The sequence below is a fragment of the Histoplasma capsulatum genome, assembly GCF_000150115.1.
Source record: "Histoplasma capsulatum G186AR genomic scaffold supercont2.15, whole genome shotgun sequence".
In the NCBI taxonomy this organism is placed as follows: Eukaryota; Fungi; Ascomycota; class Eurotiomycetes; order Onygenales; family Ajellomycetaceae; genus Histoplasma; species Histoplasma capsulatum.
This window is the reverse complement of record NW_025544815.1, coordinates 198,534-222,320: the sequence shown is the minus strand read 5'-3', so window position 1 is coordinate 222,320 and position 23,787 is coordinate 198,534. Positions and strand designations below refer to the sequence as shown.

The following is a 23,787-nucleotide window of genomic DNA, read 5'->3' as shown; positions in this document are numbered from 1 at the left end:
AAGGTTAGGCATCGTAACAATAAATACGGTAAGGATGACCACCAAGCAAGGATTGCACGATATCCCATTCCAGTTACATGTTTTGGGTTGAAAATCGTCAGTGCCCATAAAAGCATTTGCTTGGAGATACAAGAGCTATTGGCTATTAACCAGATCTATTGTCTCCTCCCGATTCAAAACAGCCTGCAGCCATAGCCTACTATGTCCACAAGCGATATCCATAACGCGCTACATCAAGAATCGATGAAAGCGGTGAGGCAAAGACATTGGAGATCCCTCAACGCCTGGAGTTGCCATAGCCTATGGTTGGTCTGAAGTGATGATTACAGGCCTTGGTTGGCGACATGTAGCCCTGTGGGACCGGCGTCCTCTTCCCGATACTTCGCTCGACAACAGCTTCGTGGTCGTCTCCAAGGCCTCCAAAGCCTCCTCACAACGGTCTCACCCGGATGAACTGTCTCTATATATTGCGCAAACACGTCTCTCCACAGGTTGACACAGGCTGATACAGCTACTAGTAACTGCGGTCCGATTACCAACGCAATGCAGCGGCTATCAACCGTCGCCTTCTTGGCTGGAGGTTAGGATATGCATATCCTATGATCCGGAGGACAAGTACATACATACAAGTTTGGGTTCCTTGGTGAGATTGTTGAACTAACTTATTGACCCAGCGCTGCCTGTGGGGTTGTGGGTTATGGTTCCGCCATCATCCAGCGCCGAACAGGGAACCAGGCATCATGCTGCTCCACCGCAGAGGAGGGTCGGCAATATTGGGCTATTGGGCTATTAATAAGAATTGGTCAAGAGCCAATGCAGCGTAAATAAAATAGATACAATCAATTTTCAGGTTTCACAATTGATTTTACTTCTATGTAAAGAGAAGGGAAAAAGTGAAGTATCTCCTGTTTTGCTTCAACATCTCATCTCTCTCCTTCATATCGGGCAAGAAACCGCATCCTATCTCAACATCAAGTCCCAGTTATAGCCGTGTTGGAGAAGAAGTAGCAGCAATCAACAACAACAACAACAATCTGCTGTCCTGCATGTGAGATATTCAATCAATATCGATTCCGAAGTAAATTTGTCTGCTTTTTTTTGGATCCTTTCCTGCCAATCGCAAATCTAACTCTACTCTCCTCCCCTCTTCTGATAAGCTGCCCCCTCAAACACGAATCAGAAATCAACAACTTTTCTGCTGGTCATCCGACTGATCAATCCGGGGAAAGATGTTCTAGACCTATTGCGCCGCTTGCTCCTACATTCCTGCCATCCAGTCCGGTTCTGCCCAGTCCAATCCAATTTCAAAAGAAGTCAAGCCTGTTTGACGCCTTGCCCCCTCATCGTCGTAAGCAAGGGCTGCAGCGCGGCTTTGCTTGACAACCCGGGCGGGAGGAGATAGACATCGTGAAACGGGCAGGTATATAGAGAGGGACTTGAAAGCCCCCTCTTCTCCCATCATGACTTCGCTCCCATACCGTCGCCCTTCGCGCCAGATGTCCAGGCAAGCTTCCATGGATCCCCGAAACGAGATCTCCCCGCAGATGGACCACTATATCGGCATCGACGTCGGTACCGGTAGCGCTAGGGCCTGCATCATCGATAACAAGGGTGACATTGTGGGCCTGGCTTCGGAAAATATTGGCCTGTGGCAGCCACAACAGGGGTACTATGTAGGTTAATTTTCTTCAGATCTATAAAATCTTATATCTGTATCATTCTGATAAGTATATACCCAGGAACAATCTACAACAGATATCTGGCGTTGCATCTGCATCTCAGTACAACGCGCGATAAGCCAGCACAATATAAACCCCGCTTCAATCCGCGGCATTGGCTTCGATGCCACTTGCTCTCTAGCAGTGTTTTCCCATGATGATGACGAACCTGTCTCTGTTACGGGCCCCAAATTCGACACGGACCGCAACGTCATTCTCTGGCTCGACCACCGCCCCGTCGAGGAGACTGAGAAGATCAATGCCACTGCCCATAATCTACTCCGCTATGTGGGTGGCAAGATGTCCATTGAAATGGAGATCCCCAAGGTTCTGTGGCTCAAGAGTAACATGCCAAAGGAGCTCTTTGACCGTTGCAAATTCTACGACTTGACGGATGCGTTGACGCATTTAGCTACTGGCAATGAGAAGAGGAGCTTCTGTAGCGTTGTCTGTAAGCAGGGATATGTCCCTGTGGGTGTTGATGGAAGTGTCAAGGGGTGGCAACCCGATTTCTTGAATGAGATCGGGCTGGAGGAGTTGACTGAGGATAGCTTCAAGCGCATTGGAGGTGTCAATGGTCAGGTTGGTTTTTGTGTCCCATCTTTTGTGATTTTAAATATCTATACGTTTACAGAATCAAAGAGTCATGCACAACTAATAACACTATACAGAATGGAGAATATCTCTCTGCTGGAGAACTCGTTGGGACTCTATGTGATAAGGCAGCCTCAGAACTAGGTTTGCCTACTGGAATCGCCGTAGGAAGTGGGGTTATCGACGCCTATGCCGGCTGGATAGGCACTGTGGGCGCAAAAGTCCAACTAGGATCTGACCAGCTGAGCTCCGAAGCAGCCAAAAACGACAGGTCCCAAGCCTTCAGCCGCCTCGCGGCTGTCGCAGGTACATCAACCTGCCACCTTGCCATGTCACCAAACCCAGTTTTCGTTCCTGGGGTCTGGGGTCCATATCGCGACACCATCATCCCAGGCTTCTGGATGGCCGAAGGCGGCCAATCCGCCACAGGCGAATTGCTCAAACACGTCATCGAGACGCACCCAGCCTTCAACCAGGCGCTCTCCGTCTCCGAATCCTACCACACAAACATCTACGACTACCTCAACGAGCACCTAAAGGAGATGGCTGCGGATAGCCAAGTGCCGTCCATCGCCTACCTAGGTCGCCACTTTTTCTTCTACGGCGACCTGTTCGGCAACCGCTCCCCAATCGCCGACCCCACCATGTCCGGCTCCGTCATTGGTCTCTCAAGTGATAAATCCGTCAGCGGCCTCGCGCTGTACTACTACGCAACCCTCGAATTTATCGCGCTGCAGACAAAGCAGATCATCGAAACGATGAACAAAGCTGGCCACAGCATCACCTCAATCTTCATGTCCGGCTCGCAATGCCAGAACGACATTCTGATGAAGTTAATCGCGTCCGCGTGCGGGATGCCAGTGCTTATTCCCCGCTACGTCCATGCGGCTGTGTGTCATGGTGCAGCGATGTTGGGCGCCAAGGCAGCCAGCGTGGATGAGAATGGCAAGACGGAGGATTTGTGGAATATTATGGATCGGATGAGTAAGCCGGGGAAGATGGTGAAGCCGAGCACAGATGAATATGAGATGAAGTTGCTGGAGGTCAAGTATAAGGTGTTTTTGGAGCAGTGCTATAAGCAGCAGGAGTATAGGAGGGACGTGGATGAGGCAATTGAGGGGTGGGGGAAGAATTGAATGCGTATTTCCGTTTTCGGGGAGTGTGAGGGGGAGGGGGGTGTTGACGAGAGACCCTTTTACTAAATAACGAATGGTGAGAATGGGAAATATCAAAGTGGGTAGGAATGAGGCTTGTGGGTTGTTGTTCCAAATTTGCTTTCCTTCCACGTTTTGTCCATATAAAAAGCTAAATGATACTGGCGTTTTTTTTTTTTTTCCTTGCACTCTTTTTGGACTCCCTCTTTCATGCTTCTCTTAAAAACCACGCATATCATCACGTATGCTCTACAGGACTTCCTGTCATTTTTCATACATTGAAAGAACTGAAGCAGAGATATGCTTTCATATTGGGTAACGACTGTTTTTACTACCTTAATATATTGGGATTGGGCACATGAAGTCATTTCATACATCATATATCTTCAATCGGGGCTGCTTTCTTTTCATTCTTAATCTAAACAAAAATTACAGAACTTTCGGCACTAGCTCCGTTATAATCCACCTTCCACTTCCATCAAGAACTAAAAAAGCAAATGGAGAGAATGAAGCCAATGTTGATCAACAACCTAGATATATTTCCCAATTATGCCATTTCCAAGCTCCATGATCGTCAGGACATCTTTGTGATTAATACCAATTACAGAATATTAATAATAACAAAACATAACTATATTGAAGCAACCTTGTACCTACCCCAGCCATAATCCGAAATCCTCCCCCCCTCCTCCCTTTTTCCGTCGACAGGTAAAAACCACTGACTAGTTCGTGTGGACATTTAATGAAAAATATTATCATAAATAAGCCTCACCTCCCTTCGTCCTACCAATGGTCCGAAACACAGCACTCTGGCCCATGGCCAAGCTATCAGCCGGATCAACGTCCATGGCGTTTATATCGTTAAAGTCAGACAAATAAAAACCGGCAATCACAAATAGGTATGCAAGGACAAGGATGGAGCCCTTGAAGTAGTTACTCTTTCCCTCGCCGTACATGTAGGACAGGAGGAAAACGCAGAGGATCACGGTGATCATATCCCATTGTGGGAATATCAAGCTGTGTGAAAATAACAGGAAATTAGTGTTTTCTTCTTCTCTTGATGATATAAATAGAGGCCTGTATATAAACGTACTTGAAAGAGTGTTCTAGGAGATCCTTTTTGTCTATGAATTGGGTGTATATGGCGCTGAATAACACCAAGGCGGGGATCTGCAGAAGACACACTTGCAGGGCATATGCAGAACCGATTTCCATTGATAGAGCTATGTTTCCGTTGATGGCGAAGGAAATGGCATTCTATTGATAACGGTTAATATTAGATGCTTTTACTTCTGTATCACTTCAAAAAAAGAAAAATAAATAAATAAATAAAGAAAGAAAAAACACATACCAAGAACTCTGTAGAATTCGGAACTAGTGCGAAGAGCGTAATACCTAGAAACTTTTCATCTATATCAAAATTGTTCAGCACAGTATCAACTGTGTTTACCAATATCTCAGCGATGATCGCATAAAGCAACGTGGCACCTAGGAGAATGACGGAGCTCTTCATCTTGCTCCAATTTGGCGCGTCGTGACCACCCGCTTCCGCGACGTGGGTTTCAGCAAGTAGTCCGCCTTCTTCCCCATCTTCAGCGTGAGCTGTGCTGGAAACGCCAACTGGTTTGTTATGTGGATGTTCGGAGGCGTGAGAAGCAATTGGTGGCCTTTTTTGCCGGGTTGTAACATCACGGGCTGCCACAGCAGCGGCGGTAGCGGCTACCTCTGCCACCTTACGGACAAACAATTCATTCTGTTCTTCCGACAGGCCAGGTAGGCAGAGAGTTTCAGCTATGGTATCATGGTCTTTGGGTGGAACAAGGTGGGGAGTAATATTTTGGTTTTCTGCTGGGGTCGAAGGTTGTTCCAAACTGCCATCGTTTGATTTTGAAGAAAGGCCAACATGTTTTAATGACTGCCCCAGAATGCGAGTGTACAGCTGAGAATCTCGAATAGACCCGCTTCGCTGATAAGTGCCTCCATGACTGACATGTTGTGGCCCGTTAGCGGAAGTAACTTGTTTGGCTTTTCCGCTGGAAAAATCGGAGTCTGGGGGAAGGAGATGAGAGGTATGTGGGTGTGTGGGTGTGTGTAGAGGCTTTTTCTCATCAAGCTCGCTTGTCCAGATAATAGCAGCATGGGTCCTCAATGTAAACCAAAGCCCAATTACGTATGATAAGAAAAGCAGCAAAGCTGCAAACCAAGAAATCGGCTGCACTGCTTTCAGGAAAAATCTGTCCTGAAGTTCAGGTTTTTCTGAGAAGTAGCAACGACGACAGTCCTTTGGTCCACCCAGCCCACTGCTGGTACATGACATGCACTTTAATTCATGCTATTAAAACAAGTGTGTAAGTACCCAGTAACGAAGGAGGGCCAGCATGGCTATGGAAAAGGGAAAAAAAAAAAAAACTTACAGTGCCATAAACTTGATAAAGGAGCGTCGGTCCAAATGCCGCAATAGCAGAAAATAGGAGCATGGTCGACGTAACTCCAGCAGATTTAACATTGAACCGTTGAGTTTTGCGTCTGATGGCGCCAAAACACATTGACAGCCCGGGAAGAAAGAGGATACCCGCAAAAATACTCCCGATAATACTCCCTTCCACGAGCCGGGCTTTGCCTTCTGTTAGGGCAATGCAATAGAGATATACCTCGACCACCGTCGAAAAAAAGGCGTTGACAGCAGCACCTAATCCCATTGATGATTGAGCGGAAATGGACGCCACAGCTTGTCCGATGAAATATGCCAAAGGGATAATGGACATTAGAGCTAATGAAAATATCAAGCCGGAGTGAGTGATCCACGATTTTACGTTCAACATCTGGTTTAAGACAAAATAATCTAGAATGGTGAACAGAACCACAGCAAGGAGATTGATGAGGAAAATGTTGGTCCCGTCGATGGTGTATTTCCAGTATTTAAGGCCAGCAGCGCGGTACGTACAAAGTAAGATAGAAGAAGAAGGCCGAGAGGGTGACCGAGTGTAAGTCGTATCCGAATGGAACGAAAGTGCCAGAGGATGGCGGCGAAGATGGTGTAATAAAATAAGGGTGACTCTGCCCATGGGAATCCAGAAGACCATCAACCAGCAGACAAGAGAGACAAGGAGCATCAATGGACCGATCACAAAGTAGAACCACGTATAAAATATGACTCTTCCAAGGGTCCACTCCCCGCGGCCGAAAAAGCGTTTCTTGATCCTCAAAGAATTCTCCTCTCGCGATGCTCTTCCTGTCCTACCAAGCAGGCTATCATTTTCACTAGCGGAGTCGATGCTATTTCTGCGACGTCCGACCAGTGACCTATCAGAAATAGGGCCAAAGAAAAGTCTTCCATGTTCAAGATCTCCACTTTGCCATTGCTCATACTCGCTGATACTGCGACCTTCACCTTCATCTTCAAGTGCGTAGTTCTCATCGGATTCGAGACGGACAAAGGATCCAAAAGGATAGAGTAGGTAGAGAGACAGGTGGGAAAACACTCTCCCATAAGCCATGGAATCGGGCGAAAAGCCCAAGAGAAAACAGGCAAGAGCGCCGAGAAGGGCAGCCAGCGCCAACCACCAACCGAAAATGATTGACCATAGAAAATTGGCCATATAGAGCCAGTTGCTAACTCGCTCTCCGGGCACCGAATGGATATCTCCCTCTGCGGTCTTTTCGACAGATCGAAGCTTCTTATAAAGAGCCGGTTTCCAGATCCTTATACCAAATGGATGGGTCTCATTTATGGCTTGCTGGCGGTCTTTAAGCGTGAAGCTTTCCGCATCACTCACGTCGCTACGAGAATCGTCGTCACCATCAACGCCCATGCTGAGTCCAGAGGGCTCGCCCCGGCCATCACCTAAGCGGTCACTGGATTCAGCTGATGGTATATCATCATTTGCACTTTCGTCTCTCGAATCAACACGTTCGAGCATGGGTTGCTGGATGTGGGTACCCCTTCGACGAAGTGATGCAGTCGACCTCACGGAGGGGTGTTTATAAAGGGCATTGTCTTCCTCATATTCCCTTGGATCATCATCTACTGAGAATTCTTGACCTCTATGTGGTTTGGTAGAAGTCCTGCGTAAGGTTGGTGGCTTTTTAGGTGTTCGTTCCGACGACCGCCAGGAGATGTGAGCCGGTCGAATAGGCTCGTATGTCGTCACGGAGCTTCCTTCCGTGCGAGATCCGCGTCCGCCTGTATCCTGCGAGTCCATTGTGCCTAGAAACACGTTAGCCATTGAAAGGAAGATTTTCAAGTATATTGAAGGCCTCTGACCATAAGTAGTCCTCCGCTGGGGTTGCGCTGGTCTAGGCCTTCCTGGTCGTTTGCCAGGTGAAGCTTGAGCGTCCTGCTCTGTCTCGATAATAGGGTTACTCTCTGCCGGTTTTGAAGCTGATGAAGACAGTGATTGATCCTGAGAATCTTTATTATTGTTGGTGGATGCCATGGTGTTGAAGGTGTTAAATCGGCACAATGAGAGAATCTTGGTAGCACAGGAAAGGGGTCGTTCAAGAGAGATTGGCACGAGAATTCATATCAGCGCGAGAGCGAAATATGGAAGAACAATATATTATTCTAGTTTATTTTTGCAGTAGGTAGTGATATGGACGTCTGAAATACAGCGTGTGCCAGTTTTTGTTTGGTAAACAAAGCTATCTGATGGGATGTAGTCGGGGGGTTGTCCAGGGACAGATCAACCCCACGGTCCAACAGCATCAGAGACCACAAAATCTCCTTACTAGAGAGAAGGGAGATTGTTAGGAAAAGGATATATCCGCAGGAAATAAATGGCAGCGGACAGGCGGAGATCCCAGGCCGGCCCGTTATCTGTTGCGCAAGTCAGCTGCAGATGCAAGCTGGCTGGAGCTAAATAAAGAACAGGCTTAGCGCAGTGGGAGCTCAAAGAGCCGCCTGATCCATAACAAACATCGCAAACAGGGCAAACAGGGCAAACAGGGCAAAAGCCGCAAGTTGGTCGTATGATGACTAATCTGCCTAGCTAGTTAGTTGCCAAGGTTCCTTGGCTTTCATCGTATCAGAACAGAGAGGACTTGTCTATGTTTGTGACGAAAACACGATGCTATTACCTAGTAGCTAGGGAGAATTCTATCCTGTTCACACACAATCCTCACCCAATACCAGACCAACCCTTTGTCACAATTTGTTTCCGTTTTCCTCCTATTACGACACTCAGCTCCCTTACATCCATCCGGAGCGATTCTCTTCTCCAACTGTCAGCTCCAACCACGGGTGCTTCCAGACAAAATCATGGCGCTCGATAGCTATTTTCGCAACAAGATAGAGAGCATGAAGCTCGAAATCATCCAAGGCCAAGCTGTCTTGAGGCGGCTTGAAGCACAGCGGAATGACTACAACTCCAGAGTAAGGCTGCTACGGGAAGAGCTTGGTCTGTTACAACAACCGGGATCTTACGTCGGCGAAGTGGTCAAGGTTATGGGCACTAAGAAGGTGCTTGTCAAGGTACATCCGGAAGGGAAATACGGTAGGTTGTCTTTGAGGCTTGGATCCAGGATAGGTCAGCAGAACCCAGCTAATGATATTACCCAGTTGTTGATGTCGCGGATAATGTCGACATCTCCAAGCTCACAGTAGGGAAACGAGTGTCACTGCTCTCGGATTCATACAAGCTCGAAAAAATGCTTCCATCATCAGTTGACCCGCTCGTATCGCTAATGATGGTTGAGAAAGTCCCAGACAGCACATACGACATGATCGGTGGCCTTGATCAACAAATCAAGGAAATCAAAGAAGTCATCGAACTCGGCCTCAATCACCCGGAACTTTTCGAGTCGCTAGGTATTGCACAGCCAAAGGGCGTACTCTTATATGGACCTCCAGGGACCGGGAAAACTCTCCTCGCACGAGCAGTGGCACATCACGCAGATTGCAAATTCATCCGGGTGAGTGGTTCGGAGCTGGTTCAGAAGTATATAGGTGAAGGCAGCAGGATGGTCAGGGAGTTGTTCATTATGGCTCGCGAACATGCTCCCAGCATTATTTTCATGGACGAGATTGACAGTATCGGATCCAGTCGTGTGGAAGGCAGTAGTGGAGGAGACTCCGAGGTCCAACGCACCATGTTGGAACTGCTGAATCAACTGGACGGATTCGAACCTACGAAGAACATTAAAATAATTATGGCTACCAATCGTCTTGATATCCTCGACCCTGCTCTCCTAAGACCTGGAAGAATCGACCGAAAGATTGAATTCCCCCCACCCACGTAAGCTAAGCCTGTCTTCCACATCACAAATTGCACCTAAAAACAACCTACTGACCATCCAATCAATCACAGTGTCGAAGCCCGCGCAGACATCCTCCGCATCCACTCCAGATCCATGAACCTAACCCGCGGCATCAACCTCACTAAGATCGCTGAGAAGATGAATGGCTGCTCCGGCGCAGAGCTCAAGGGCGTCTGCACAGAGGCCGGCATGTACGCATTGCGCGAGCGCCGAGTACATGTTACACAGGAGGATTTTGACCTGGCGACTGCCAAGGTGCTTAACAAACACGACGACAAGGAAATCAGTTTGCAGAAATTCTTCAAATAAGCGTAATCGAGAAGTTGTGGTTAGGGTGGATAAAAGGGTGGGAAGAAGAAATAGAACCAGTGAGGGAGGAAAGAAGCAGAAAAACGCGGTGTTCTCGTTTTCGATTTTGGCAGCGATAAATCCAATCGGCGAAGTTGGTATCGCCCGTCGCCAGCTAATGTAGTCCGCTTTCACAGGGTAAAAGTACACGAAGAAATCATGGCGAAAATCCAACCGTCTCCAGCCACTTCTCACTTAGCTCAGTCGGGCCCTCCTTACGCCAACCGAGTTATGGCATGAAGAATATGGGCCATTTTACGGAGCGGGATCGGGATTCGGGTCTGACAGGTTTCATTCACCCAGAGCCCGCCTATATTTTGCTCTACATTACCTTAACTATAAACCTCTCTTAAACACCGTTTCCCCTTCTCAATTTTCTTTTCGTCTCACTGCTCCCATAATCATTCATTTCTCTCCCCATGTTTTGCTTCTTTTCTTTTGGGCATCATTCTGTACTGTACAATTATAGAGTGCACGTAGGCACCTAGATATCTTGTGTAGAAAAGGCACGTAGCGTCTTGCTGCCATCTTTTGATTTTCCTCCTTAGGAGTTGGAAACTATGTAGAGTGTATGACTCCACATAAACTAGTTCTCTATATTCCTGAGCTTACAGGCAGTTGGGTGGGGGTATATACAGGGCATCAATTGACAGAAACATTCAAAAGAAGCCGTAAATATATGTATACATGTTGATCTGTCAAAACATCTCCTCTTTGCAGACGCCATCTCATCTACGGAGTATTGTATTCCTGGTTATTTGACAGAATCGTGCCAGAGAGTTTCAAAAACAGCTCAGCATATTCTGTGCATATGCAAGTCTGGTCTACCGGCATCTACAAACGCTCCTTCATTGGGCCCACGAACGCCCTACTCGAAGCTATGGAGGGGGGTTTTCTGCACAATAAGCCTTTCCATGTGTGCTATGCTTTTTGAATAGGCGGAGTATACTAACTCATGCATGAGGAACAAAGGGCCAGCTCGCGTCAATTGCACTTTTACTTGCCAACTGCTTTGGATATAATACTACAGGTTAGTTCTTCTGAAACGCTTTCTCCATCAGCCTGTGTATGGCTCTGCCTCCAAGACCCTACAAGCACGACTTTTATAACTAGTGAGCAGCTATCCACTGACTGACCTGTTGGGTCTTCCTTCAAGTTCCTGAGCTGTACAAGGAATTCTCCACCGCGTCTTGTGACCATTTTGCTTTTTCCTCTTCGGAGTCTGATCTAGCAACTCCGGGGAGCGGAGCGATCCAGGGTCGAGAGCTGCCTATGCTAGGCTATCATGTCGGGGACGAGGACGAGGCTTTCCGCCTTAACTCACAGGCGTGTTTTCCCTGTCCAATCGAGGTGGTTAGTGAGAGGCACGAAGACACAGTGCTGCGTAGAGCTGCAGCAGTTAGCGCACACAATGCAAGTGTGGGTGGGTATGTAGGGAGCTTGACAGGAATATGCGGGACATGGACACCGTTCCGCCAATCCTAGTGCTCGTATGCAACAGCTGGAGGGCGAAGGGGGGAGAGCTGCAGGTTGACTTTTGTTTGGACTTTTTCTTTTCTTTTCAGGGCCAAGGATAATCTGGATGCGAAGCCGGGACGGTAGATCTGTTGATAGTCAGAAAATCGACAATCAGGCCGTATCAAAGGGACCTCTTGCTCAGTCTGCTTGTCCCTCTCAGCTCCACCGCCTCCCCTCGCCCAGACGCTAGCGGTGGCCGATGTCGATAGCGGCCTGCGATGAGTTGTGCTGGCCGAGTTCGCCGCCCTCCCGCAGCGCCGGGCGTGGCTCCAAGTTAGCCTCTGATATGAAGCTATTTGCTATTCCTATTAGGATGTTGTTATTATGCTTTGGCATCGCTGTTATCTAGCCACCCCAACACAGATGGTTGAGGTTTGTCGTCTTGTATAAATATATAGTTACCGCTCTTCTCTCCACCCTCGATGGTCCTTTTTACCCACAGGCCTTGCAAAGGATATATTTATACATCATAACCTACTAGTAAATATCAAAACTTACGGCACTCGAGATATATCCAGCTTCGATCTGTACGCTTCGAATTGCCGCTTTTCCCCAAGCTACTGGTTCCACTTCTTTAAAGCTTCCCTTTTATTCATTTCAATCCCCTTCTCCCTCTTCCTCTACCCTAACATTTACCACGTCCTCTCCAGCTGGCTACTTGCTGCTCTTCTTTGACCTTCTTTTCCTTGCAGTCGTCCCGCTGGCCGGCTTCCCCGGCATACTTGGTTTGTCGGTTTCCTGCGGGATCAACTCTTGGATTTAACTTTCGGTGCCCTGGTTGTCCTTGATTTCAAGCTCCAGTTCGCCTCCGCAAGCTCGAGATTCGAGATTCGAGATTCACCGCCACTCTCTCCATTTACCGGAACAGCTTAAAAGTAGCACAAGAACTGCTAGTAATTCACACACGTAAATCCTCCCATATCAGCCGGCCTGATATGGCCCAAGGGCAGCTATGGGCTACCTTGATGACTGCCATTGATCCTCTCAATACAAAAGCCATGCCCATTGTCTTACAATCGACTATCCATCTGTTGGAAACAGAACTTGCGAATGCCAGAGCTGCGCTCCAGGAGATACAGGGTCACCCGGCAACGGCGACATCAACTTCAATTTCCTCCTCTCCCGCTTCTGCCTCCTGCTATTGTACCGCAATGCACGAAACCATCGCCACTAGCGCCATGGCTGCGTACAAACACCATCTGGTCGGCCGTGTCTCCCAGATTACCAGCTCTTCACTTCTTCTCTCACACACTCCAGCGTCCATTTCGCTACTGGACCTCCTATCCAATTCCCTTATTCTTGACCACATCGCGCCCTATCTTTCGATCTCCTCTCTACTCTCGCTAGCTTCAACATGCACCGCTTTCCATTCCATCATAATGGATACTCCATACGTCTTTCGGCATATGGATCTGACAACATGCCGCGCCGCTCAGCCTCCACCGTCAATGGGTCCCATAGATGCAGGCGGTGAGGTGTGGAGGAGCGAGCGCATGGATGAATCTTTGACTGAAGACGATTTTTACTCAGGTCCCTTGAGAGGCATCTTTTCTGGTTTGGGACGTCGATCTATCTTACAGGATGTCAGAACTCTCATTCTAGATGGTCTCTCCGTCCCCGCAGACCTCATCGCCGATATTATCCTAACGGACAGGTTTAACGTCGTTCTGCTGTCAATTAGGGACTGTCTCAATCTAAACGAGCGTAAGTTGATGCAGACCTTGCAGTATGCCGTCAGGCCTTCCCGGCCGAAGGGTATGCCGAGAGTGAAAGGGATCTATCATTTTACAGCCAAGGATGATTCGCAGAATATCTTACACAGCAGACAGCAAACACACCATTCTTCCACAGTCGCTAGAAGGGACAGACTGGACAATCAACTTTGCAATTCCGCCGATGCGTGTACGACTGCCAAAGACAATCACCATGATCAGCTGACATGGAGACATCCGTGGTACAGAGCATCCGGCAAAGTGCTTAGAAAAGCCATGCCCAACGGATGGGCAGAGACACTGCAGCTTTGTAACGGAATCATCTCGTTTGATGCGGTGTTATGCCGCAGCCCAGCCCATCAACCCTTTGTCTCTGTGGAAGGGAACGACACGCAGCCGCCCAGATATCTATCACCAGCAATCGCCACAGTTGCTCTCGGCCCCAGGGGTTGCGAGGGCTGTCGCACCTCACCTGAAGGTCCGGCACTATGGAGTCACTCACCCGAGTATCAATTCCCACTCCTGACGCCTCCCCCGCTCCACTCCTCCCGGATCATCGCCGCCAAGTCCCCCGTCTTCTCTGCCAATGATCAGCCCGCTCTGATAATGCAGTGCCAAGAATGCCTGATCAACCGCTGGTGCAACCGTTGTGGTAGCTGGTGGTGTTCAGCCTGCCTCCCTCACCCAGAAAAGCTGAGGCATCACGCCAAGTTACATCAGACCGCGTCCCAGTCTTCACCTTCATCCTCCTCCTCGTCCGGATCTGGAGAGGGGGGAGGGGGCTTCTCACACCCAAAGGTATTCAACAACGGTCTCTGTCTCCAATGCCACACCGAAGCTACTAGTACCTCCTCTCGTTCGATCCCATGACAATATACGAGGGTGACTTGAATGCGAAAATTTTGGACCGAAAAAGAAAAATTGAAAACCCAAAAACAAAATTTCGCAGGCCAGCACTTCTTTGTATGAAAATGGTGATATGATTGAAGGAAGTATGCTTTTAGCCTTTTGACCTATCTTGTACTTACCATGTAGCAATACATGGCTTTGAATATCTTTTTTTACCACTTGCGCACTCCCACACGAGTCACTTACACACCTTTCCCTTATTTTTATCCAGCACCCCTCTTTACCAACTTGGAAAACAAATTTAGCTAACCATGATTTTTCCTATATATAAACAGCGCTTCATAACAGGTGTCAGCAGAGATTGTTGGGAATGCGGAGCTACTGTAAGTTCTCCACCTCCACGACACGCTCATCTCCTGAACCGCCGACAATTATACAATTATCGTTGCTTCAATGGACTTACTGATTTGTTCCACTATAAATAAATAGTGCGGCTCCTGCAAAGCAGAAGTCCAGCGGACCTGTACTACCTGCCAGGGTGAGTATTGCGTTGAGCACAATGATGGATGCACCGATACAAAGGTAGGTTAAAACCCTTTTTTTTTCTTATCCATTTCACTCTCCTTTTATTTGCATAGATCAACCGCGGTCCCAGATCTATCTCCATCAAAAAATGATACGTGGCATGAAATAAGGGAAAAATTCTTACGAGAACTATTTATCTAGTGCGATTGGTGCAATTCCAGCGGGCGGCGACAGAGGGTTCCTTGATCGATGCCAATCTTCAACGGAATATCTAACACTTTGCACTTCATGGTTAGATATAAGCCACTTTGGGCTACCGGGACCGCACATCCAGCAACGGTGAAGAGGCCCCACTTTATTATCTTTTCATCCCTCTTACGGATGGGTGCTGGGGAATATGACAACATAGGCGCTGCTGGGAAAGACTTCCCCCGCAAATTGCATGAGACCGATTCGAACCTCTCATCGCATACCAAGAAAAGAAAAAAGAAAAAACCATCTTCATTACCCTTTCTCCACTCAATATTGTCCAAGTTTTCTTATCCTTTTTAAACCTACAACCAGGTCAACCGGCCCCTCTCCGCTCCATATCGTTCACATGCCCTTCTCCCGCTCCTCTCATCCCCTTTTAGGAAAGCCATCACCATCGCAATCGCTACTCCCTCAATTTCATGCTCAGCAACCCACCATCCAGGATCGGGCCAGCAATTTCTCCTCAGTTTCTTTACTTCACTTCACTTCTTCTCTCGCCCATTTTCGTTGCCCTTTTCGTTTACACCGCATACATACCTTTTTAATGGCCCTCCTTTTTCTTTTCCTTTTCTCCCTTTTTTTTTTTTTTTTTTTTTTGAAATACCCTGTTTCGTCATACGGATACGATTTTCCACTCAATTTATTTTTGTGTTTCAGTTTCTCTTCACGCTGAAGTTGAACTCGTATTTTAGTTCCCTCATTTGGTCGGATCTCACCTGACCTGACCTGACCTAAATATCCTCGATCTCTTTTTGTTCGTTTGATATGAAATGAATGCGAGTAAGGCGTTTTCCATATATATCCCATTGTTAAATTTTACTTGAACTGGGTGTTAAATCTGGAGTTTGCGGAAGTGGACGAATCCTTGTTTTGATTTTTTTTTTGTTTGTTTATTCTGTCTGGGCTTTTATATATATATGTTTCATGCCGGGTTAGGTAGGTAGGCAGCGGGAGGGTCACTCTTCTCATTCGTTTTACACATTGAAAAATAAACATTGCACATGGCTAAATATCAATTTTATTTCCTCTCTCTCTCTCTCTCTCTCTCTCTCTCTCTCTCTCTCTCTAAATCTTGGATGTATGTCTGTCTGCGGGGGATATGACAAATCAGAGCAGTTATAATTAAGTTATGGGGAGAATGGCTTTTCAAGAAAGCAAAATTTCGTTGCATGCAGTTCTCACTGTCTTAAAGATGAGTGAGTAACCCCAGCTTCAGAACCGATCATCATTTTGACATTTCCAACAATCCCTCTAAATGAATGTCTATAAACTGCCGCATCAATCGGGTATTAGGACCTATCTATCGGTCGGGGCGTTTAGAAATCCATGTAGAGGAGATGCCCAAAGAAAGAAGAGGTTTTCAATCTATCACTTTCCGGCGGGGCGGCGATGTGGGGTGGTAAAGTGGGCGCATCGATGCCCTGGGAGCAGCTATCATAAAGAGGGTCAACTATCCGGAATCGCAGGCATGTATTCTTAGACTCCATCCTATTTTATTATAATTGGCGTGTGCCATTTACTCACGCCTTCCAGTTGACTGAATTTCGTTGATACCTTAACTTGGTTAGCTTTGGATGAATCCTTGAATGGAATATCAAGCACACCCTGCGGTCATGGCACCGGCCTCCATCTGGTGAAGCTCCATCTAAATATGTGTAATCCCCTTCCCGATTTCGCCTCAGTGATGATGGAATGAATGGGATGCTGACAGTTGATTCGAGGCCACTGGTGGGTATGATTTCCAAACATCGGGGACAAATATCTGAAAGGCGCTGCATGCACTCGATGGCTCTTCCAGCTTCATCTGCTGCAGGGATTCTAGTGTCTGAAATGAAATTTGCATCATTTGCTCCATCTCTAGCTCGTGGACGAGAAGTAGAAGGTATCATCAGTCATTCCGACAGATGATTTCCATGTCAAGGAGAGTCATTTGCCTCGGTTTACGGAATTCACTGAGCCAGGAATAATACCTCACTCTCTGTACAGATTCTTCACCAACCCAGAAAAATTATGGCTGCAATCTGCTCTTTGTATATCTATGGCTACAGAAATATCAAGTAGTCGTGTCAAGAAAACCTACTTCCTGTGTTGCCCAGCATCCGGCTCAAAGTCAACAAGATCTAGCCCCAACTCTCGGAGGGAGATATCACAAAACATCTCGTCCGTGGCCGACTAATATCACGTTTCTGAGTGCATTATCTCTCAGAGGCCTTAGGTTTTGGTTCTGTTGGATCCTGCAGTCGCGGGATTATTAACTTGCTCCACCCAGTTGTCTGCCCGTCAGAGCACGGTACCGCTGTAGCTTCAACTAAGCTGCTCGGTCGTGCTGCCTCTACAGGTAACCTATTTCCAGCTGCAGCAAGAACATCGCAAGCGTCTTTTGTATCAGCGTCCACCACAGAGCCTCTACCGTTGGATTTTTGTCAAGATTGGCTTCGAAAAGGGATTGTGTTTAGATTTGAACTTGGTACATCATATAGCGCTAGAACAGAGCAGGCAACAGATGTATATCTCTAAGCCATACTTGGATGGTTCCCCTGAGCAACTCGTTTGACACGAACGTCCTTTATTCCTGCCCGCGTGCTATAGTTTCGCCAACGAACACTCCAACAAAATCCATAAATGGAAAACACTACCCGGACCGGCCTCACGCAGACGTCAGCTGGTGTCTGGGATACTGCGTATTGTTTGCCCGTAGTAAGAACAACCGGTGTAGGCCGTGCTCGGCTCGGTCAACAACCATATTTTTCCATGACAGCTTTGAATGAAGGGTCGTGCAGAAGCTGGGTCGCAGTCAGACGTTTCTCAGGGCAAAAAGTAAAAACTTTGGACATAATGGAGAGCACATGATTTTGCTCAGTCTGGTCAGCTTCAGGACGATATCTTGAAATCTTTGCTGCAAGACTATATTTTGGATCAGGTATTTGATGCTGATCATACCAGGAATCCAGGGCTCCAGAGTGGGTGTAATGGCCCTTCCATTGCTCAGGTAATGGGCCCAAACATTTGACCATGCTAGATACTTCACCCCGACCCTGGTTTGGGAAAGGTATGAAACCAAAATACAATCGTGCGAAGATAACCATGTAACTCCACATGTCACAGGCGAAACTTGGGCCTTGCCTATGAAGTCGATCTGGGGAGCAAAAGGGCATAGGTGGGTAACCCTTTTGAATCACCAAGTCACCAAGTTTCATGGATAGACCAAAGTCCCCAAGATAGAATTTCTCAGTGTATAAGTGCTGGGGGACATCAATGGGTTGAACAAGCTCTCCCTGCCTCCAGAGGTTGACATAGGGTATAACCTCCTTTAATGGCCGGCCAAGTGCTTCATATTTAGCTGCCCTGCTGAGATTATGGAGCGGAACCATCCCCCACATGCAATTGCTCTCATTCAAGTCTGCGGGGAAATCCGTTAGAATACTACCAGGATACACACTGAGAACAAGGATGGGAGGCAGAGTTTACTCACCACGGTGTATAATGCCAGCTTTATGCATCTTTTCCAAGGCCTCCAGCAATTGCTTAGCAGCAGACATACGAGTGACCAGGGGCATTCTGTCCAAGACAAATGATGTAATACATGGGCCCACCAACGGAAGCACTAGGACCCTATGATGAGACTTTGGGTTGCCAGCAGGAAGTAGAAAGGTTGCTGAAGAAGTTACAAGGTTGGAAGTATCCTGCACGTTCTGCAGGATCTCATTCTGCATGTGAGTTTCGTGTTCCCCCCATTCTCCCAAGGAAAATATCTTGAGGGCTACATCTCTCTTTGTCTTAAGATCATGGGCCATCCAGACAGTGGAGAAGCCCCCAAAGCCAATTTTATGCTCTACTAAGTATCTCTCATCGAGCACTTCTCCAAGGCAGAGGGGGTAGAAGACATTGGGAGTGCCATTTAGATTGTACTTTTGCCAGGGCTCGGCAATTGCTTCGACGTCGATTTGCTCATCTTCAGTTTTAACATCATCGCAGAAGTCTGCCGTCTTATCGGCCTTGATATCTTGAGGTGGTTCTGTTGTTGTCGCCATAATCGATGTGTTATTTGGGAAATTGGCATGGTGTTGTTCGGGAAAAGGCGTAAATATTGTATTGGATAGCCTCTCCAAACGCTGGAAGGCATTCACAGGAGACATCAGATAAAATCACGTGGAGATAACCTAGATAAGATAAGATAATTATCGGGGGTTCTGGAAACAACTTCGACGTTGGTAATCGGCCCCCAAGTGTTGGGGCTTGTTCGCGTTCTGTCCGTTCCTCCAGCAGTTGGAATATAAACAGTTGGTGTGGGATGGGGAGAGAAGGCAATGCCATAAGCCTCTTTCAAACCTCTTTCTCTCCAAAATTCGCCGTCTGTTCGGTGTATCATGGCGACCGATTCGGATTCGGATACCCTACAATGGTCCGCCCAGTTCGCTGTCGCCCCTCCGACCCGAACAAATAAATTACCAGGAGATAAGATTCTTCTGCCTCCCTCCGCGCTCGAACAGCTCCTAGCTGCGGCTCCAATTACTTCCGTAGAATCTGCGCATACTCACGCTCTTACACCGCAGTTCGATCCTTTCAACCCACACACTTTTGCTGCCGAACGGCGAGCCAGAGAACTATTTGAAAACAGACAGCAGCAGCTCCCAAATCCTCTTACTTTCCGTATAGTTAATCCCTCGAACGGCCGGGTCGTCCATGCCGGTATTCGCGAGTTTTCCGCACAGGAGAATGAAGTTGGCTTGAGCTCCTTCCTTCGTCAGAGCCTTGGTCTCGACGATGTCGCTTTCCCCTCTACCGGGGAGGATTCGTCTTCTGATGTAGATATGCTAGAATCTGGGAAGGTTTCGGATATGACGAAGCGGCCGCTGGTCACTATACATGCGAAACGGCTGCCGAGGGGGTCCTATGTTCGCCTACGCCCTCTTGAGGCGGGGTATGACCCCGAGGATTGGAAAGCCCTTCTGGAACGACACCTACGCGAGAACTTCACAACTTTGACTCTTGGGGAACTTCTGCTAATTCCTGGGCCCCGGAATGAAACTTTTAGGTTCCTGGTTGACAAAGTAGAACCCCAAGGGGACGGAATTTGCATTGTGGATACTGACCTGGAAGTAGATATCGAAGCGCTGAATGAGGAGCAGGCTCGCGAGACCTTAAAGAAGCGGTTAGCAAAAGCTTCTCGTGCTCCAGGAATAAGGGGAGGAAGTTCTATAGGTGGGAAGCTATCTCAAGGGCAAGAGACTAGCGGCCAAGTGTTGCCAGGGCAGTATGTTGACTACGAACTTAACGACTGGGACCATGGGCGTGCTTTCGATGTTGAAATCGATGTAGCAGATGGTGCAGACGTGGACCTATTTATCAGCCCATTTTCAGCAAGACAAAGGAGCCGACCCAGGGACAATGAACATGTCTTTGGGGATTTCTCAAGCTTCTCCCCGAAGCGAATCTGTCTGCAACCCACTAATGTCGAGCTTCAGGATGCAGAATCTCTTTATATCTCCGTTCATGCCTACTCAGGAGACACGCCAGATGTCAATGACACTACCTCTACAACTACAACTCCGTTGAAATTCAACCTCCGCACAAAGATTGTTATGCCAGGAGAGACATTGGCTCCCCTGGAGGAAGCCGAACATGATGCAAATGATACCCAATGCAAAAATTGCCACCAATGGATTCCAGAGCGTACCCTTTTCCTGCATGAAAATTTCTGTCTCCGTAACAACATCCTCTGTCCTAAATGCGAAAACGTCTTTCAAAAACGATCCCCTGAATGGGAAAATCACTGGCATTGTCCGCACGATTCCTCCTACGGTAACGACCAATCCAGTCAACTAAAACACAACAAAATCTTCCACACGCCGCATGTCTGTCCCAACTGCCCCTTCACAGCTACCAGCCTCCCCATACTCGCCCACCACCGCACTACAACCTGCCCCGCAAAACTCATTCTCTGTCAATTCTGTCACCTCATCGTGCCCCAAAAGGGAGATGCAGACCCAGACATGCACGACCCCGAAGTACTACTGTCGGGACTAACCCCGCACGAACTCACCGATGGCGGGCGCACGACCGAGTGCCACCTTTGCAGCAAAATCATTCGACTCAAGGACATGAAAACGCACCTGCGCCACCACGACCTGGACCGCCTTTCACGGCCAGCGCCGCGAGTGTGCGCGAACCGCAATTGCGGCCGGACTTTACAAGGTGGCATCAATAGTAGTACCATTTCCAACCACAATAATAATAGCAACGACACGCTTGGCCTCTGCACGGGGTGCTTTGGCCCACTCTATGCGGACGTCTATGATCCTGAGGGGAAAGCGCTGCGTCGTCGGATCGAGCGGCGGTATATGACGCAGATGCTAAAAGGATGTGGGAAGGGGTGGTGTCTCAACCCATGTTGCAAGACTGGGCGTTCAAATTCTGCTACTTCTACTGTCACATCTTCCGATAACGGTGGTGAAGTAGCACCAGCTCTCACGAGCAAGGAAATTTCCGCGATGATTAAACCTTTTCTAGACGCTATTAATGTTGGCCCCGGAACAGCAGCAGCAGCCGCGAATACGAATACCTCGCCGTTTTATTTCTGCACAGATGAAAAGAGCCAGCAGCGGCGAAAGTTGGCTGAGTTGTTAGCTGTCGAAACTGGGACTGGGGCGGAACTTGGAACTGGCGAGGGCATGAACGATAAGGGATACGATGTCGCCTGGTGCATTGCAGCCGTTGAGGCGGGCGCGGGGGACGTAGGGAAGGCGAGAGAGTGGTTGAAGAATTGGGCGCCAGCTAAAGGGGAGAAAGTCATTCATTAAGTTGCCATAAAATGCAATATGGTAAACGTGACTATATGGGCTTAATATCATAGCGGAGGCGGCATCAGCGTAGCGTGTTTTTCCCATCTTCTTTATGCCTTGCGATGAAATGGATTTCTCGAAACAGCAAGAATGGATAGGTTTTCCTGATTATGTTACGGTGGGATTTTAATACATATATAGTTAGATGGCTGGATATGTTCATATGCGGCAAATTCCTTATTCTGATATTCATGTCCCTCTCATCCGTTCTTCACAATTTTATATAGCGTTGAGATTCAATAGAACAGCACTTGCATTATCGTTGTTGTCATTGTTTTATCTCCCCCTCCGCTTCCATATGCTTTTTCTCCTCTCACTTTCAAGTGGGTTTAACCTAGCTTGCCTACCCGGCATTGACTTTACTTGTTCTGTTTTCTATGCCTACAACATAAGACAAAACAAACAAGAAACCCGAACCAAGGGAAGCTCTGAGCACATGAAGAGATAAATATATAATTAAGTCAATCGAGTTATCTATCATTTCCAAACCCAAATTGACTGCAGTCGTAAAGAAGAACAAGACATTAAATGCAAATGGAAAACACCCAGAACATCACCCTTCCCATCTGCTTTCACCTTCGCCTTTCTAAATGTCGCATCTCACCCACAAACCCCAGCTCACACATAGCCCACAGTTCACAGATTACACATAGGAAACGAACTCAGCCCCCCGTCGCCTTTGCAACCAACGACCCACCGCCCCTCGACGAGAAAATGCCCATAATACCAAAAACAACATAAAACAACGCAAGCGGATACGCAACCAAAAATCTCATTCCCCGCATCCGCGCCACAGCGCAAAACATCCCTGAGCTGCTGTACGTGCACCACCCCACCGCGGCTGTCGTTAGCAGGTATCCAAACAGCGTGTCCATGGGTAGAAGAATGCCGATGCCACTTGTCAACACGAGGGGTAGGAAACAATATCCCAGCACGCTGGCGGAGCGGGGAAACGTGAGGGTTGAGGAGAAGTGTCCGGCGCGGCCTGGGGCAGCCGATGAGCCGGATGAGCCGGATGGTTTGTCGTGCGGGTGGTAGCCGGCGGTGGCGGAGACGGAGTCGACGAGGGAGGATGTTTCTGGACCTGTGGAGATGGGGTCTAAGAGCGAAGGGGACATGAGGCTGAGGATGAGGTGGAGGGCGAACGTGCCGAAGACGGCGACGCCGTAAATGTAGCCGTAGAAAACTTTGCCGGAGAGGAGGAGGAATGTGCCGTAGAGGATTATGTAGAGGAGGGCACCGTAGAGGTCGCTGTCATCCATGAGGTGTTGGTCAACGCGGGCGAAGGGGTTGAGGACTGTAAGGGTCTAGTTATGTAGTAATTAGTTGCCTGCACGGAAAACGTACTTATACTGTATATCGAGAGTGGGGGATTTGTTGTATGGACAAATAGTAAAAACAAATTTCTCACCTTCTTTCGGATATGGTCGAAATTAACCCCCAACTCCTCCAGCAACGGCGGCTCGCCTTCATATCCCTCTGTCCCAAACGCTGCCAACCACCCCGTCCTCAATCCACCTTGCTCGCCCATGCGCCCACTCACGCCGGACGACGAAGCACCAAAAGCAGGCCCACCATATCCGCCAACTCCCCCCGAACCTCCCCCGCCAACTGAAAATCCAGGGCCAGAGCCTGAAGCTACACCATAGCCGCCATATGTGGCCTGTGAAGGCGTTGTGTGACCAGAAACGGATGAGTAGGAGGTAGGATAGAATTGGAGGTTATGTGCGGATTGCTGCTGGGGCGCTGCGCCATATGGCTGCTGCTGCTGATGCTGGGAGTAGAATTGGGCCATTACGGCCGGGATGAGGTATCGTTTGCAGACAGTGAATGAGTGTGTTTGCGAGATGAGTGCGGAGATGAAGAGGGTGGCGGTAGCACTGAGGTAGTATTCAAGATATGAATTGCTGGTTTGTAGAGCTACCGGGATTGATTTTGAGTGATGATGCCCACTAAGCGACAGACAGAAAGTAACGTATAGATGCAAGTGATGGCGGTAGTTGGTGATATTATTAGTTAG

The 23,787-nt window shown here is 48.1% G+C and overlaps 9 protein-coding genes across 9 annotated transcripts; 5 read left to right on the top strand and 4 right to left on the bottom strand.

The window, feature by feature from the left end:
- Positions 1-201: 201 nt before the first annotated feature.
- On the top strand, positions 202-793 carry HCBG_08315 (uncharacterized protein; the record flags this gene model as incomplete). The annotated part of the gene is made up of 3 exons (XM_045435364.1): positions 202-305; positions 492-580; positions 675-793. 3 exons carry the CDS (start codon positions 202-204, stop codon positions 791-793), a joined length of 312 nt encoding a protein of 103 aa, XP_045283856.1.
- A 667-nt stretch (positions 794-1,460) lies between these two features.
- HCBG_08314 (ribitol kinase) lies at positions 1,461-3,448 on the top strand (the record flags this gene model as incomplete). Its single annotated transcript, XM_045435363.1, has 3 exons — positions 1,461-1,673; positions 1,740-2,300; positions 2,390-3,448. 3 exons carry the CDS (start codon positions 1,461-1,463, stop codon positions 3,446-3,448), a joined length of 1,833 nt encoding a protein of 610 aa, XP_045283855.1.
- Positions 3,449-3,846: 398 nt separating this feature from the next.
- Positions 3,847-7,902, bottom strand: HCBG_08313 (calcium permease family membrane transporter; the record flags this gene model as incomplete). Its single annotated transcript, XM_045435362.1, has 5 exons — positions 3,847-4,483; positions 4,560-4,723; positions 4,818-5,798; positions 5,881-7,673; positions 7,731-7,902. The coding sequence occupies 5 exons, from the start codon at positions 7,900-7,902 to the stop codon at positions 4,222-4,224; spliced, it is 3,372 nt and encodes a 1,123-aa protein (XP_045283854.1).
- A 714-nt stretch (positions 7,903-8,616) lies between these two features.
- HCBG_08312 (26S protease regulatory subunit) lies at positions 8,617-10,595 on the top strand (the record flags this gene model as incomplete). Its single annotated transcript, XM_045435361.1, has 3 exons — positions 8,617-8,958; positions 9,024-9,699; positions 9,772-10,595. The coding sequence occupies 3 exons, from the start codon at positions 8,724-8,726 to the stop codon at positions 10,028-10,030; spliced, it is 1,170 nt and encodes a 389-aa protein (XP_045283853.1).
- Positions 10,596-11,899: 1,304 nt separating this feature from the next.
- Positions 11,900-15,016, top strand: HCBG_08311 (uncharacterized protein; the record flags this gene model as incomplete). The annotated part of the gene is made up of 6 exons (XM_045435360.1): positions 11,900-11,959; positions 12,096-12,312; positions 12,383-14,097; positions 14,497-14,531; positions 14,638-14,730; positions 14,875-15,016. The coding sequence occupies 6 exons, from the start codon at positions 11,912-11,914 to the stop codon at positions 15,014-15,016; spliced, it is 2,250 nt and encodes a 749-aa protein (XP_045283852.1).
- Positions 15,017-16,241: 1,225 nt separating this feature from the next.
- HCBG_08310 (uncharacterized protein) lies at positions 16,242-17,082 on the bottom strand (the record flags this gene model as incomplete). Its single annotated transcript, XM_045435359.1, has 3 exons — positions 16,242-16,413; positions 16,450-16,782; positions 17,006-17,082. The coding sequence occupies 3 exons, from the start codon at positions 17,080-17,082 to the stop codon at positions 16,242-16,244; spliced, it is 582 nt and encodes a 193-aa protein (XP_045283851.1).
- Positions 17,083-17,657: 575 nt separating this feature from the next.
- HCBG_08309 (protein kinase) lies at positions 17,658-18,956 on the bottom strand (the record flags this gene model as incomplete). The annotated part of the gene is made up of 3 exons (XM_045435358.1): positions 17,658-17,829; positions 17,866-18,325; positions 18,398-18,956. 3 exons carry the CDS (start codon positions 18,954-18,956, stop codon positions 17,658-17,660), a joined length of 1,191 nt encoding a protein of 396 aa, XP_045283850.1.
- Positions 18,957-19,292: 336 nt separating this feature from the next.
- On the top strand, positions 19,293-21,969 carry HCBG_08308 (uncharacterized protein; the record flags this gene model as incomplete). The annotated part of the gene is made up of 1 exon (XM_045435357.1): positions 19,293-21,969. The coding sequence occupies one exon, from the start codon at positions 19,293-19,295 to the stop codon at positions 21,723-21,725; it is 2,433 nt and encodes an 810-aa protein (XP_045283849.1).
- A 231-nt stretch (positions 21,970-22,200) lies between these two features.
- On the bottom strand, positions 22,201-23,757 carry HCBG_08307 (protein transporter yip1; the record flags this gene model as incomplete). The annotated part of the gene is made up of 2 exons (XM_045435356.1): positions 22,201-23,074; positions 23,179-23,757. The coding sequence occupies 2 exons, from the start codon at positions 23,560-23,562 to the stop codon at positions 22,430-22,432; spliced, it is 1,029 nt and encodes a 342-aa protein (XP_045283848.1).
- Positions 23,758-23,787: the final 30 nt, after the last annotated feature.